The sequence below is a fragment of the Pogoniulus pusillus genome, chromosome 41, assembly GCF_015220805.1.
Source record: "Pogoniulus pusillus isolate bPogPus1 chromosome 41, bPogPus1.pri, whole genome shotgun sequence".
Taxonomy (NCBI): domain Eukaryota; kingdom Metazoa; phylum Chordata; class Aves; order Piciformes; family Lybiidae; genus Pogoniulus; species Pogoniulus pusillus.
In genome coordinates this window covers 7,277,406-7,294,019 of record NC_087304.1, presented here as the reverse complement: position 1 = coordinate 7,294,019, position 16,614 = coordinate 7,277,406, and the positions used below count along the sequence as shown (strand labels likewise).

Genomic DNA, 16,614 nt, shown 5'->3' with positions numbered 1-16,614 from the left:
GTCCCTTCCAACCCAAACCATTCTGTAATTCTATTAATTAAGGAACCTTGCTTAAGATTTTTACTTTAAAAAGGGAAAATCCAAACCACCAGAAAGCCAAACTCATGCTTGGGAGGCATCTCCACCTTCCCAGGCCTCTAGGGCCATCCATCACTGGGATCAAATCCAGCTTCACACTGAAACGCAGCTGGACTTTCAAATGCAAATCTGAGGAGAGGAGCAGCATATGGTGGAGGTCAGGAGGAATCTTTCCTAATTAAATGGCACTGCTGCTTTGGGTGCCAACAGGAACAGGGCAGCGAGCCTGGGCGAGGAGACCACCTCACCTGACAGCAGAAGGGGCCCAGGAACTCACACACCAACACGGGGCCAGATGGTGAGAGGGCTGGAGAGCCTCTGGTGCCAGGACAGGCTGAGGGAGCTGGGGCTGTGCAGCCTGGAGGGGAGAAGGCAGCAGGGAGACCTCAGAGCAGCCTTTCAGTGCCTGAAGGGGCTCCAGGAGAGCTGGGGAGGGACTTTTGACAAGGGCTGTGAGTGACAGGCCAGGGGACAAGGATTTGAAATTAAAGGAGATTTAGATTGGATATTAGGAACAGGTTCTGCACTATGAGTCTGCTGGAACCCTACAACAGGTTGCCCAGGGAGGGTTTGGTTGAGGTCCCATCCCTGGAGATATTCAAAGTAAGGCTCAACAAGGCTCTGAGCATCCTGATCTAGTGGAGGGTGTCCTTGCTGACTGCAGGGGGGGTTGGACTGGATGACTCTGGGAGGTCCCTTCCAGACCAGCCCATTCCACGATTCCATAAATGAGTTTTGCATTGTCACAGCCAAGCCACCAGATCACTCCTCTAGGTGTGCAGCCTGAATGAGGCAAGAGAGGTGACCAGCAACAGCAGTGTCCTCTAGGACTTGCCCTGCAGGAGGCTGGCTGAGTGTTCTTCCAGGTCAGGGCCCCAGTGGCACACCTGGATGCCACTACATCTTTGATCAAAGAGCACGGTGGAGACTCAGGATGGGAAGACATTTATGAATGCTGACCAATGTCTACAGGGCAGGGGGCAAGAGGCTGGGGCCAGACTCTGCTCAGTGGTGCCCAGGGACAGCACAAGGGGCAATGGGCACAAACTGAGCAGGAGGAGAAAGTTGTTTGTTGTGAGGGTGCTGAGGCCTGGAGCAGGCTGCCCAGAGAGATTGTGGAGTCTCCTTCTGTGCAGACCTCCCAACCCCCCTGGCCATTGTGCTGCTGGGCAAGCTGCTGTGGTTGCCCTGTTTTAGCAGGGGCGTTGGACTAGCTGAGCTCCAGAGCTTCCTTCCGACTCCACCATGCAGGTCTGTGAGATCTTCTGTAGGAAGATAAACCTCAATTCCTCTTCCCCAGGGGCCAGTGATGAAGGATGGGCAGAAGATACTCAAAAGTCTTTGAGAAGGAAACAAACAGCTCTGCCTCAAGGGGTGGCCAGCAAGCCCTGGACAGACACCCTCACACCTGCTGCTCAGCAGGTAACTGCTGCATACTTCAGCACTCTGCAGACAGGACATGGAGAGCATCAACTCCTTTCCTGAAGGTATCTCCTGTTTAGGATGGGTGAGGATTTGTAGAAAGAATCACAGCATGGTAGGGGTTGGAAGAGACCTCTGAGGATGATTGAGTCCAGCATCCCTGCCAGAGCAGGGTCACCTTGGCCAGGTCACATAGGAGCACATCCAGAGAAAGAGACTCCACAACCTCTCTGAGCATCCCACTCCAGGCCTCAAGCACCCTCACAGCACAGAATTTCCTCCTTATGTTTAGATGTAACTTCCTATGGCCAACTTTTTGCCCATTACCTCTCATCCTGTCACCAGGCACCACTGAGAAGAGTTTGTCACCCTCCCTTAAATATTTGTAAGCACTGATCAGATCCCACTCAGCCTCCTCCTCTCCAGCCCCAGCTCTCTCAGCCTGTCCTCATATCAGAGCTGTTCCAGTCAACTGGCCACTGCCCCGCTGGGTGTATGAAGGACCCCAGCTCCATGCACACCCTGGTGTGCTGGAGCCTGCCCTCCCTCCCAGCTTCACCCCCAGACAATCCAAGACAAAGCTTGAGCAGTTATTTTGGGTCTCTGTCTAACCACAGAGCCTCCCCTGCTAGAAAAAGCTTCTGCCACATTGACTTCACCTCCCTCCTGCTGATGACGCAATCTCCAGCTAAATTTAGAGGGAGCTGCTGCCTGAGGTCCCTCTGGAAGTGGGGATGAGCTCCTCAGGGTCAGCAGACAGATGGACAGAAGGCTTTTAGGGTCTCCTCTCTGTTGGCTTTGGAGCTGGGCTACCTGCAAAGTGAACTGGAAAATTCAAGATAATAAAAAGAGGGAGGCTGATGTCCTGGAGGCCTCTTTCCTCCTTTAGCAGGGGATGAAGGTGCTGTGGAGACATCCTCCCTCCAGAAACATCCATCACAGCAGCAAGAAGAGCACCAAAAGAGCCACTACAAACATTCTCAGAAGCTGAGTCAAGAAGTCTTTACTCCCTGGTCTGTTTTTTTTCTCTTCTGATGTTTCCTCATAGGTGTTTCCACCCTGCAAGGCCACCCAGGAGAGACAAAGCCAAAATCTCTAGAACCAGATGGCAAAGTTGCCTCCCTACCTCCTACCCTAAGCTCAGGCTGAAGTGGCTTTAAGACAGCAAAGACACAAAGACCACAGCAGCTGCTCCTCCTCCTCATGAAGAGGACAGACCTTGGGGAGTCACAGGCACAGAACATGGAATGCACTGGGTTGGAAGGGGCTCTTGAAGGTCACCAGCCCAATTTCCCTGCAGTCAGCAGGAACAGCCCCAGAACGACCAAGCTGCTCAGAGCCCCATCAAGCCTGACCTTGAATGTCTCCTGCCATGAGGCCTCCACCACCTCCTTGGGCAACCTGTTCCAGTGTCTCACCACCCTTGCATCTACCTCATCAATGAATCCCAGCAGGATGGGGTTGGAAGGGATCTCTGGAGCTCAGCTGGTCCAACCCTCCTGCTAAAGCAGGGCACCAACAGCAGCTAGCTCAGGATCACAATGGCCAGAGGGGGTTGGAAACTCTCCAGAAGGAGACTCTACAGTCTATGGACAGCCTGTTCCAGGCCTCCAGCACCCTCACAACCAATAACTTTCTTCTCCTCCTCAAGTGGAACCTCCTGGCTTCCAGTTTGTGCCCACTGCCCCTTAGTCCTGTCCCTGGGCACCACTGAGCAGAGTCTGGCCCCATCCTCTTGCCCCCCACAGGCTCTTTAGCTCTGGCTCAGCACTGAGAAGCTCCCCAGTGCCCAGCTAAAACCCCACAAGAGTGACACTCCCTGGGGGTGTGGCAGTAGCTTCCACTTTGGCTGAGGATGTTGGCTTGGTCCAAACTGCTTCAAAGAGCACTGCTGGGGCACAGAACCCCCCAGCTCAGCTCACAGCTGCTGGCACAAGCCAGGGCTGTGCTGCTGCTGCCAGGCACCCACATTCTGGTGCCAGGAGAGCTCCGTGCCCAGCTTGCCTCAGGTGATCTCCTCTGCTCAGCAGTCACTGTGCCCACTCCATGATGCCTCTCACCCTGGATTTCATGACTCATTTGGCACCAAAATTAATTAAACTTTCAGTCAGCACTGAAGCACTACAGCACCTTTCTTCCCTCACTGGCAGGGATAACTCAATTTGTTGAAGATAATTTGCTAATGAAGGCTTGCAAAGTACTTGGGGACCTTCTGGCACAAGGGCCTCAGCAGCCAGATGTGCTCCTGGGTGGTTCCTCTGGAGGCCGGCACGGCCACAGGCATCAACTGCCTGGCAACAGCCTGCCTGCAGCCACCCTCTGGATGAACTCAGCTCTCCCAAAATGCAAACCACGCCCAGCGGCGCTGGTCACCATCAGGCTCTGCCTTCCCACCATCAGCCGAGCCTGCTTCACAGCCCCCGAGCTACCCACCCCCACCTGCCACGGCATCACCAGGTCACCGCCCATCCTCACCTGTCAAGTGGAGCAGGATCACAGAATCATAGCAAACATGAACCCCAGTCCCATAATGGGGGCTGGAAGGGACCACAGGAGCTCAGCCAGTCCAAGCCCCCTGCTCAGGCAGGGCGCCACAGCGGCTCGCCCAGGAGCACAATGCCATGGGAGGGTTGGAAGCTCTGCACAGAAGGAGACTCCACAACCTCTCTTTTTTGAGCAACTTGCTCCAGGCCTCCAGCACCTTCACACCACACAAGTTTCTCCTGCTGTTCAGGTAGAAACTCCCAGGTGCCAGTTTGTGCCCGTTGCCCCTTGTGCTGGCACTGGGCACCACTGAGCAGAGTCTGGCCCCAGCCTCATGCCCCCCGCAGGCCCTTTAGCTCTTGCTGAGCATTGCTCACATCCCCTGTGGGGCTGCTCTTCTGCAGGCTCTCAGCCCCAGGGCTCTTAGCCTTTGCTCCTCACAGAGCTGCTCCAGGCCCCTCAGCAGCTTTGCACCCTCCTCTGGACCCCCTCCAGAAGTTCTCCATCTCTCTTGTACTGGGGACACCAAAACTGGACCAAGGACTCCAGATGTGGCCTCACTAGAGGGGCAGCAGAACTCCTCAGCCTGCTGGCCACACTTCATGCACCTTAGGAGCCCACTGACTTTCTTGGCCACAAGGGCACATTGCTGGCTCATGATGACCTTGTTGTCCCCCAGCACTCCCAGCTCCTTCTCCACAGAGCTGCTTCCCAGCAGGTCCTTCCTCACCTGAACTGCTCCAGGGGTTTGCTCCTGCCCAGCTGCAGGACCCTGCACTTGCCCTGGCTGAAGATACCAAGCTGTGCTGGTGGCCTTGGGATGCATCAGGGGAATCCTAGCACCTAGTTCTAACACTGGCCAGGTCCCTTTGTCCTTGCCATACAGGGACAGCTGACCACTGCTCCTCCTTGTTAGATCTTCCACCTTCTTGCCATGCTCCTGGGATTTCACAGCTCTTTGGAAGTACTGGGAGAGGGCAAAACAACCCCAACCCACAAAGGCTGGCAATCTGAGAGGCAGATGTAGACAAGGGCTTGTAGTGCTAGGACAAGAGGCAATGGCTTTGACCTGCGAAAGGGGAGACTGAGTAGAAATGAAGAAGAAATTGTTGAGAGTGAAGGTGGGGAGAGACTGGCACAGGTTGCCCAGGGAGGTTGTGGCTGCCTCCTGCCTGTTCATGGTGCTGAGCAGTGAAGCTCAAACTGCAATTACAATGATTTTTGTTTTGGAGGTCCTGAAGGGCTGGATTTAATGTCTGTGGCTGTTAACTTGCTCTGCAGGGCCTCAGCTCTAGCCTGGCACTTCGCTCTCCACCTTCAACACAGCTGAAGGAGGCTATGAAGGCTCAGTGCTGCCATGCGGAGCAGGACTTCTGGTGTGGGTTCAGCCACGTGGTGCTGGCTCTGCTCTCTTTTGTCTCACTGCTTTCTCCCCGTGGATGCTCTCCCCGCTTCTGCTCAGCTGGGTGGCAGATCTGAAGTGGGAGATCACCATCATCCTCCTACTTGTGAAATGTCTCTACTCAACAAGACCATCACTCAGGTGGGTTCAGAGCCTGCTCTTGGGTTAGGAGAGCATCCAAAATGTCACTTTTAGAAGGATGCCTTTATAAGATGCTTCAGCTGTGTTAACGATGGAGAGCATAGCGCCAGGCTAGAGCTGAGGCCCTGCAGAGCAAGGGAACAGCCAAAGGCATCAAATCCAGCCCCTCTGGACCCCCAGTTCTTGCTCCACTGCTCAGCACCATGAGCAGTAGGGGGTGGGCTGGGCAGCGAGTGGTCACACGAAGGACACGTGCTGGAGCAGGGCATCCCACAGAGCGTGCAGAATGTGAAATGAGCAGCAGCCAGGGCCAGCAGCAATGCTTGCCAGAGCTGCTGGGCCCCTTCCAAAGCCATCCCTGCGTTTTGGAAAGGGCACAACAAGGCCTCAAGCTGGGATGCTGAGCCAAGGGCTAACTAACATGTGCCACTGGTCCAGCCCTGTGTGAGCAGGAACTGAGGCAAAGCTAAACACCAAGTACACTGAGCTCCAGAAACCTATCTGTGAGGAGACCCTGGCCCTTGTGGTTGAGAAGACAGCAGCAAAACAAGGCAATGAAAGCAGATGTGGTCAATATGCAACCAGATCCTTGTAGTAAAGCAAAAGCAAATTCCTGAGCTTGCATACAGTCAGTCTGCAGGTGACACCAAACTGGGCAGCAGTGGGACCAGACCAGGGGCTGGATCTATGGGCTGAGGTCAGTTGTATGAGGCTCAACAAAGCCAAGGGTTGGGTCCTGCACCTGGGTCACAACAACCCCAGGAAGGCTCCAGGATGGGGGCAGTGTAGCTGAAAACTGCTTAGCAGAAAAGAATCCTCAACAAGGTCTGCCTCAAATCTGCAGTTTCCAAGCAAAAGCTCTCAATGCAGCTTCAGCTTCCTGCCACTCCTGATATTCCCTCTGCTCCCTCCTCTCAAGCCCTGCCTGAGGGACTGACTGCTCCCCGGGGTGGAAGGGGAAAAAAACACTGAACACATACACACATAAAATAAAAAATCTACCTCCTCTGGCTGTGCAGTGTGGACCCCTCCAGCCCCTGAAGCTCAGCACAGCCCAAGACATGGGTCACATTTCATAGAATCGCAGATTCAGCTTGGTTGGAAGAGACCTTTGAGATCATCTGGTCCAACCCTTAACCCAGCACTGCCAGGGCATCACTAAACCATGGCCTTCAGTACCACATCTCCACAGCTTTGAAATCCTTCTAGGTATGGGAACTCCACCACTGCCCTGGGCAGCCCGGGCCAGGCCTTGACAGCCCTTTCAGGAAAGAAATTGTTCTTCATGTTCAACCCAAACTCCTCCTGGCACAACTTGGGGGCATTTCCTCTCAGCCTGTCACTTGTTTTATGTGAGAACCTCACTGCAGCCTCCTCTCAGGCAGCTGTAAAGAACAATGAGGTCTCCTCCTGCCTCCTCTTCTCCACACTACTCACCCCCAGCTCCCTCAGCTGCTCCTCCCCAGCCCTGTTCTCCAGACCCTGCCTCAGCTTTGTTGCCCTTCTCTGGTCCTGCTCCAGACCCTCAATGTCCTTCTTGGAGTGAGGGTCCCACATTTGCCTCTCCTCAGCTGCTGGAGAAGCAGTGAGCTGCTGCCAGAGGACCCTCACTGCCTCAACAGCTCAGCTGCTCTTTTCCTGCCTTTCCCAGGCTCACTCCTTGCATGTCCCCCAGGCGCCAGCCCTGTCTCTGGTGGGACAGCCTCACTGTCTGGTGGGACAGCCTCGCTGTCCGCCTTGCCCAGGAATTCAAGGTTAGGAAAAGACAAATGAGAAGAGAGGTAACAGAGGGAGAAGGGAAAGGCTTCATGTTCCACCCTCACTGCAAAGGTGCAGGAGAAGCAGCTGCCCAGGTGGGGAAGCCCTGAGAGCAGGAACATGCACCCCAAGACACAAGGGTAAGAGCTGGTACCAGGGTGTGACACTGGATTAAGGGACAGAGGCATGAAGATCTCTCCCTGCCATTCGTTCCCCCACCCTTGCCATTTCCTGCCGCTCCCTACCCCCAGTTCTCGGCCCCTCCAAGCCCTATTCTTCCCAACCCTGTTTTCTGTACCCTGGTTAACAGGAAAAACAGGGAGCAGAAAGGGGAGAGGAAGGAGGGCAGGAGCTTCCCGAAGGCAGAGACACAACCAAGCGGAGAGCTGCAGAACACACCTGAGCAGCGCGTGGGAGCCAAACTCAGAGTCCTCCAGACTCCGAGGCTGAGATAGAGCCCCCTGGGTGCTTCCCTGCAGCACCCTCCCACACCCCGGGAGCAGGAATGGAAATGCTCCAAGGGTGCAAGGAGCAGCAGGGAGCTGCAGGGATAGTCTCCAAGCCCTCACAGTTTGCAAGTGTGCCTTGGCCAAGCTGAAGCTGATTTTTCAACTTTGGTAACGATGAAATAGTAATTTTTACAAGTAACGAATCACAGAATGGCTCAGGTTGGAAGGGACCTGAGAGATCAGCTCCTCCAATCCCTCTGCCACGGGCAGAGACACTTCTCACTAGCCCAGGTTGCTCCAGGCCTCATCCAATCTGGCCTTGAACGCTCCCAAGCATGAGGTATCCACAGCCTCCTGGGCAGCCTGTGCCAGGGTCTCAGCACCCTTGTACTGCAGAACTTTTTCCTCAGCCTCAGTCTAACCCGGCTCTGCCTCAGCTTCAAACCACTCCCCTTTGTCCTGTCTCTCGACATCCTTAGGAAAAGTCCCTCTAGAGCTCTCCTCTAAGATCTCTTTAGGTGTCAGAAGGCAGCTCTGAGGTCCCCCTGGAGTCTTCTCCAGGCTGAACACCCCCAGCTCCCTCAGCCTGCCCTCACAGCAGAGGTGCCTGGCCCTTGGCTCATGGAATCATGAAATAGTTCATGTTGAAAGGGACCTACAAAGGTCATCCAGACCAACCCCTCTGCAGTAAGCAGGGGTAACCTCCACTATATCATTGTTGTGGCCTCCTCTGGACTCACTCCTGTAGCTCTGTGTCCTTCCTATGCTGGGGACACCAGTACTGAACACAGCACTCCAGGTGGGGTCTGACCAGTACCTTGTTCTGCTTTGTCTTTTCAGCTGTGGTGGCTTTGTGTGCAGTGCCAGCTCTGCAAGACCCACACCGTGGGCATGAACGCAGGAAGCAGGCAGTCTAAGGGCCCTTCCCCAGCGCAGAGCACAGCTCAAGATCAACTCCCATATTGTGCACCTCATGTCTGCCTTTCAGCATCTATCAAAATAGCAAGCGAAGCCCTGCACTCCCACTTCAGCAGGAGCAGAACATGTGGGAAGGAGAGGAAAACGAAAAAGGCATCCTTGCTAATAAAAGCTTCCCTTTTCCTCACTCCCATGCATTGCAGCAGCCGCAGCTTGGCTGCTGACAGCACCGCAACACTGCGCTGAGCTCTTCACAGCCTCAGGCCTCCATCAACTGAAGGGGACTTTTCCAACCTAAACCATGCCACAACTCTAAATTAGATGAGCTTGCTGCACACTGGAGAAGAGAAGGTTCCAGGGAGACCTCAGAACAGCCTTTTGGTGCCTGAAGGGGCTCCAGGAGAGCTGGGGAGGGACTTTGGACAAGGGCTGGGAGTGGCAGGATGAGGGGCAATGGCTGTGAGCTGGGAGAAGGGAGAGTGGAGAGGAGGAGGAAATTGTTGAGAATGATCGTGGGGAGACATTGGCACAGGTTGCCCAGGGAGGTTGTGGATACCCACTCCCTGAAGGTGTTCAAGGCCAGGCTGGATAAGGCCTTGAGCAAGCTGTGCTGGTGGGAAGTGTCCCTGCCCATGGCAGGGGGTTGGAGCTTTAAGTTCCCTTCCAGCCCAACCCATTCTGTAATTCTGTGCATTCAGGAAACTTGCCTTAGGGGCTTTTATTTTAAAAAATCAATTAAACAAAGCACCAGAAAGCCAAGCTCATGCTTGGGAGGCAAAAGGGAGTCCAGAGCAGAGCTATGGAGCAGACGCCAAGCTCCAGGTCTGAGCTCCAGAATCCCCCCCCACAACCCCTCCACCTTGGAGCTTCTTTGTGCACACACAAAGAATTACATCTGCAAACACCTCACCCATAGCACCAATTAAAGAGACAAGCTCATCTCTCAGAGAATTTATTACTCTCAGTGCTGCTGCCACAGGTATCCAAGATTGAAGGTTGTTTAAAGCAGCTTTCAAAGGGGGTTTGGACTCACCTCCCTCTAGGGAGAATGCTCTGGCTTTGTTCAGGCGACGAACTCAACATTTGCTACATGCATCAGCTTGTACCTCTTTGAAAGCCTCCTTGCTCAGCCAGCTTCAGATGTCTTTTACAAACTCTAGCCCTGATCAAAGACATTCCCTCAACGAGCCTCATCTCCCCACCTCGCCATCACGAAAAGTGCTGAACAGACTTTGGGGTGGAAATCACAGCACAGACTCTCCCTTCTAAACCTACCTAAGACATCGTCACAGAATGGTTTGGGTTAGAAGGGACCTTCAAGACCATCCAGTTCCAAGCCCCGTGCCATAGGCAGAGACCCCTCCCACTAACCCAGGTTGCTCAAGTTCTCATCCAGCCTGGCCTTGAACGCTTCCAGCCTTGGAGCCACCACAACCTCCCTGGACAACCTGTTCCAGTGCCTCACCACCATCATGGGGAAGAATTTCTTCTCTATGTCTCATCTAAGTTCAGCTTCTTCCAGGTTGAGGCCATCACCTCTCATCCTGTCACTCCACATTTTTCCAAAACCTCTCCTGGAGCCCATTCATGTACTGGAAGGCTGCTCTAAGGTCTCCCTGGAGCCTTCTCCTCTGCAGGCTGCCCAAGCCCAACTCTCAGCCTGGCCTCACAGCAGAGCCTTTCCAGCCCTGCCAGCACTGCTGTGCCCTCCTCTGGGCCTGCTCCAGCAGGTCCCTGTCTGTGCTGTGCTGAGGACTCCAGAGCTGCCCCAGCACTGCGGGGCGGGGGGGGGGGGGCGCTTAGTAGAGCACAGCAAAGAGGCAGAATCCGCTCCCTGCCCCTGCTGCCCACACTATTGCTGGGGCTCAGCCCAGGACAAGCTGGGGCAGGGCTGCAGATCCCAATCAAGGAATCTGCCCCCAGCACAAAGCAGAAACGAAAAGGCATTTAGCGGTGAATTTGCTCAAAAAGGGAGCAAAAACCAAAAGTGATTTTTTTTGTAGCAGAATCGTCTGATGTGGGACACTGCCTGGGCTCCTGTTTCAGCAGGACATGGACCTGGCAGTTCAGAGCTGTTCTGATGTGCTGGGGAGGTGGTTCCACACTTTCCTTATTAACCACATATGCAAAGCATCGCTCATGAGCTGCTCCGTGAGGTAGGATCTCAGACTCATTTAGGTTGCAGAATGCCTCTGAGCCCTGCACTGCCAGGTCACCACCAAACCACGGCCCTCAGCACCACATCTCTCCCAGGACGGGGCCTCCACCACTGCCCTAAGCAGCTTCACAAGGGCTTAACAACCGTTTTGGGGAAGAAACTGCTCCTCATGTCCAACCTAAACCACCTCTGGTGTAGCTTGAGGCTATTTCCTCTCATCTTGTCACTTCTTTACCCGGGAGAGGAGCCCAACCTCCACCTGGCTCCAGTCTCCTTTCAGGGAGCTGTAGAGAGCAATGAGGTCTCCCTTCAGCCTCCTTTCCTCCAGCCTAAACAAGCCCAAGTGCCTCAGCCACTCCTCACAAGACCTGTGCTCTAGGACCTCAATGCCCTTCTTGGAGTGAGAGGTCCAAAAACGACATAACCTTGGCTTATTTCCCTGCTCTGCTGAAGAAGGGCAGAGCCAGCAAGCACTGACACAGCCAAGAACACGAAGTGAGACCTAACAGCAGCCTTCCAGTACCCGAAGAAGGCTACAAAAAGGCTGCAAAGGGACTGTTTGCAAAGGCCTGCAGGGACAAGAGGAGGGACAATGGTTTGGAATGAGAGCAGAGCAAATTTACATTGGATGTTAGGATCAGGTTCTGCACCATGACAGTGCTGGAACACTGCAACAGGTTGCCCAGTGAGGTGGTTGGCTGCACAGAGCTCGACAGGGCTCTGGGCAACCAGATCTAGTTGCAGATGTCCCTGCTCACTGCAGGGTGTTGGACTGGGTGACCTTTGCAGGTCACTTCCAATCCAAACCATTCCATGATCCTATGACAGCCCTGGCACTGCCCCATGCCACAGTGCCATCACCACAGCCTAAGCTGGAAGGAACACAGTGACACCTGTCAGCCTCCTGCCAACCCTGCTGCCTCCAGGTCAGTTACCAACAGTTCTCTCCATCTGAAGTTTTGCAGGAGCCCTGTCCTGCTGGAGGTGCAGTTAACAAAGTGCTGCCGGGAGGAAGCTCCTTGCTGATCAGCTTAGTCATTTACAAACTGTGACATGGGGTTGGGGGTGGGGGGGAGATGGAGGACAGGGTTTGAGATGTTTTTGCTACTGCAAAGAATAAACAAAAGAGTTTGGCTAGAGATGACAAATGCAGAAGACAATGGGCAAAGCCCAAGCGTGTCCCCCCCTCCAGCAGCAGGCACTGCGGCTGGCGCTGGCAAACACCAGTTGCAGCACAAAGCCCCAGGAAGCCAAACTTCCCTGTGGTGACCTATATGTGCTATAAATGCTGCAGCCACGGGCTGGCTGACGTCAGCTCCAGCCTAGTGGCAATTGTTGGCTTGCTCCTTGCCAAGAAAAGGCAAAGCGGAGGTGCTGAATTGTCCATGCGGCAGGGGTGCTAAACCAGTTCCTCCCCTGGTGCATTTAAGGACAGAAATGAGGGGAAACAGTGGCAAAGCTTAAAATAAAAGCAGGAGACAAAAACATAAAGGCAAAAAGGATCTCAGCATTGGAGGGTTTGCTTCATTCAGCACTTTGAATTCTGCTGGCCTGGGAGAAAGAATTGTGTTCCTCTTCAGGAAGAGGCCACCGTAGGAGTCATCAGCTTGGCCAGGGCAGTTATCAGTTGGGATTCACAGATTGCATGGGGCTGGAAGGGACCTTCAAAGGGCATCTTGCAGGCAGCAGGGACAGCTCCAATCAGAGGTAGCTGCACAAGGACACATCAAGTCTGGCCTTGAATGCCTCCGGGGATGGGACTTCTCTGCCCACCCTCACTGCGCACAACTTCCCCCTGATGTCCAACCTAACTCTGCCCTCTTCCAGTTTCAAACCATTGCCCCTCGTAATTTTATCACTGTGTTTTTTTTCTAGCAGTGCTGTTTCAAAGGCCTGTGCTATCTTATTGACCAACTGGACATGAATAGCTGCTACATTTCTGTGTCTGAAGAGGACCTGCAGGTAGAGACTGTTTCCAAGGGCTTGCACTGATAGAATGAGGAGCAATGGTTTGAAATAGGAGGTTAGGGCTGCACTGGATGAGATCACCCAGCTGAAACAGTTCTATGATTCTACAAGCAACCTGGGCTGGTAGGAGGTATCCCTGCCCATGGCAGGGAGGTTGGAACTGTATGGTCTTGAAGGTCTCCAACCCATTCCATGACCCTATGATCACCAAGTCCAATCACTTCACTGAAGCAATTCCACTGCTGCTCCTACGCTACTACCACTAAACCACATACCTCAGCACCACATCCCCACACCAATTTTTCTGGCACATGAGACCATCAGCTTATTACCATGGGTGTGCCACAACAACCCCCACAGATAAAATCCTGGCACTGTGGTGCATATCACCCAACCCAGACAGAAATGCACTGGAGCCTGATTCTCCTTTCCAGGCTGCGCAATGGGTGACAGTGGCAAGGAAGTGCTGCACCAAGATTTAAGGGAGCTAATCTGCAGGTCCAGATTACAGCCTGGCTGCATAGCCTTCAGCAAGTCAGACTCTCCAGAACCAAGGACCATCTGCCCTCCACCCTCTGACCACACTGGGGTTGGTGAGGATTCAACTTCAAATCAAAGTGTGCTGGCAGGCTGGGGATGGACTAGTGACTGACCACACTTTGCTCTTAATTAGTGAATTAAGTCCAACCAACGTTAACAAACTATGAAATAAACCACTAGGCACTGTCTGGGACTTAGCTTAGACACTTCAGATCCTTCTGGGACAGACTTTTTAGCAGGACCTGTGGAATAGCACAGGAGGGGATGGTTTGACAACAAAAGAAGAAGACTCAGACTGGTGAGAAGGGATAGACTTTTACACTGATAGTGGTGAGAGCCTGGCCCACGCCACCAAGAGAGGTGGGAGCTGACCCATGCCTGGCACCATTGCAGGTCAGGTTGCTTGGGGCTCTGAGCACCCTGCTGTAGGTGCAGATGTTCCTGCTGACTGCAGGGGGGGTTGGACTGGATGAGATGTAATGGTCCCTTCCCACTCAACTCAGCCTGTAACTAACAGACCACACGTACCCCTCAGCATGGGCACAGCAGCCAGCACCTCACTGCAGTCATTCACCTCCAGCACAAATCCAACATCAAACGTTCAGGACCAGAAATAAGTGACAAAGCCAACACACAACCAAAACATGCCCCCAGCTCTCCAAAGGTGAGGCCAAGGACGACTGGCCAAGGGATAACTCTGTTGCCCAAACCAAGCCCCAAGCTGCATTTCAAAGCCAGGATGCCCACGTCAGGACAAAGGAGCCACCAGGAGGACTGAGACAGCAGCAGTTGTGCAACTGCCTTCAGTTGTCTAATATCAGTTCTCTGTTTTTATGGACTGCTGAGAGCTAGACTCAAAAAACAGCAGCCCAGAGGAAGGGTGGTGTCAACATTACCTTTCACTCACCCGAAAGAAGAGGGGGGGGGGGGGGGGGCAGAGAGTCTCTGTCGTTCAGGCTGCTGCACAGCCAAGGTGGGGGCGTCTGGCCGCGCACTGCACAGCCCTGCTCATGGCCAGAACCACAGAGCCTGCAGCCAAGCAGCCCCTGAGAGGAAACTGAGAGCTGCTCCACTGCTCTCCTCTGGCCAGCGAGTCCTCTGTGGATGACTTTACCAGCAGCAGTCACGCAGGGGAACACTCACTGCAGAGATCAGCTTCCATCTGGCTTAACCAGAGAGTTCTCTCCCCCTCGAATTTCCTCCAGCACCTACTCAGCAGCTTCCCTCCTGTAAAAATGTTTGCTCAAACCCATCCTGACAAGCAGCCCTACAACCCCATCTGAAAGCAACAAAATTTCTCTGCCTCAAAACGGCAGGAGCAGGGCAGAGCACATCCCTCCCATCCCACTTCAGCAGGTTTTCCCCCCGCAGAGCTGCCCCACAGCACTGTGGCATCAATGCTACTGTCCAGAAATCCCACCGTGGTCTCTGGGAGGCTTCCCAGTGCCAGGGCACAGCCATTTCATACAGCCAGGAGTTTCTCTGGACAGCTCAGGGCAAGGAAGGTCAAATTTTAACCATTCTCAAAGCATCAGCATGTTCCAGCAAGAAGGGCAAATGAACTCAGCTTCCTGTGTGCCAGGGGCTGCAGCGAGCCAGGCAAAGAGCGGCTTCCCCGGGCATCAAAAGCCTGGCAGGACACCATGCCATGCCCAGCTGGGGAATTCTCCACTTTAGCCTCAAATGAACCAGCACCACGTTTCCCAGCCAGACACCCAACACCAGCTGCCCTCCAGCCAGGCTCCTATCACTGTCAATCGCCAGCCTGCTCCTCCTGCAGGTACCCAATGCCCTTTGATGTTAGATGGGCAGAGATTTGGCCACACAGCATGTCTGGGGAGTGGGACCAGCTGCTGTCTTTGAGGGCAAGGTGGGACAGGCAACAGCAGCTCAAAATCACTGCAAGGTTCAGCTCAGAGTCTGGTGAAACAGCTCCAGCCACACCTGCTGCCCACCTGCCTGCAGACATCTAGCCAGGAGGGCTTTGCAAAGGTCCCTTTGGGAACACAGATATCCCAGCAAATAGCAGGGTGCCGCTGGAGGGGTTGAGTGGAGAAAACTGCACCAGAGCCTCTCTGTGGGACAGCTGAGCCCCAGGTACTAACCATCACCACCAGGTTTTCTCAGTCACCTACAGCAGAAGTCTCCCAGTGCCTGCAGACAGGCGCCCACCTAAGCAGCTTAGAAGACAGCATTGATTGTGGGGTGCCGGCTGCAGCCCAAGCAGATAGGCAACAACCTGCAGCTTCTTCACTGGAAACTCATCAGCAAGAGCAGCTTTGCGCACCCAGAGACAGCAACAAGAAAATCATCTAGAGAAATCATAGGAGGCCAGCATCAAGCAGTCACAGAACACACAAGCACAGAACCCCACCACACTGAGGCTCTGGGAGCAGACACAAATTGATTGCAAGAAACATTTATGGTGCTAACAAAAAAAAATAACAAATGCAGATGACAGTACCTGATCCTCCAAACTGAGTGCTTGCTAGGGTCGTGGGTCTGTTTTTTTCCATTAGCCACTGGCAGGGGAAACATCTAGAAAAACAAGCAGATGAGAAAGAAAGGAAAAGAAGAGATTTCAGTGTGTTGGTTTTACTGCGCTGCTGCAAAAGGGGCAGGTGGGGCAGGCATAGGGGAGGAAAAGGGAAAGAGCAGCACTTGATTGATGTATAAACCTTTCTCCTCTCCTGCCCCTGCTCCATAGATCAGCTGCAGGAGGGGCAGAAGCAGTGCAGCTGGGATGCAGCCACATTCCTACGTGCAGAAGCTTCTCCTGCACACACAGCCTGGCTGCTTCCTTAGGTGCGGCTGAAAGGCAGCCAAGCAGCAGCATTGCTGTGGTCAAAACCAAGAGTTCTTCCCTCAGTCATTCACAGAGGCTCAGACTTGAGGGTGCCCACAGAGGAAGGTTGGCTCCATTCATAAAAATCTCCCTTATCAATGCTCGCAAATATCTAAGGGGTAAGAGGCAGGAGGATGGAGCCAGACTCTACCAAGTGGTTGCCGGTGGCAGGAGAATGGGGACAAACCTGACCATAAGAAGTTCCATCTAAACATGAGGAGGAACTTCTGTACTTTGAGGGTGGCAGAGCCCTGGAGCAGGCATCCCAGAGAGGTGGTGGAGTCTCCATCTCTGGAGATTTTCAAGGCCTGCCTGGATGTGTTCCTGTGTGAGCTGCTCTATGTGACCCTGCTCTGGCAGGGGGGTTGAGCTGAATGATCTCTGGAGATCCCTTCCAATCCCTTACATTCTGTGATTTTGTGAAAACAACAGCACCCCACAGAGCTCCTTG

The 16,614-nt window shown here is 53.8% G+C and overlaps 1 protein-coding gene across 1 annotated transcript in view; it reads right to left on the bottom strand.

Annotated features, from left to right (window-relative positions):
- The window catches only part of TCF3 (transcription factor 3), a 101,043-nt gene that overhangs the window by 73,352 nt on the left and 11,077 nt on the right, over positions 1 to 16,614 (bottom strand). Inside the window, 2 exon segments of the mRNA XM_064175316.1 lie at positions 15,783 to 15,828; positions 15,830 to 15,856. Of these exon segments, the coding sequence (XP_064031386.1) occupies positions 15,783 to 15,828; positions 15,830 to 15,856 (73 nt within the window).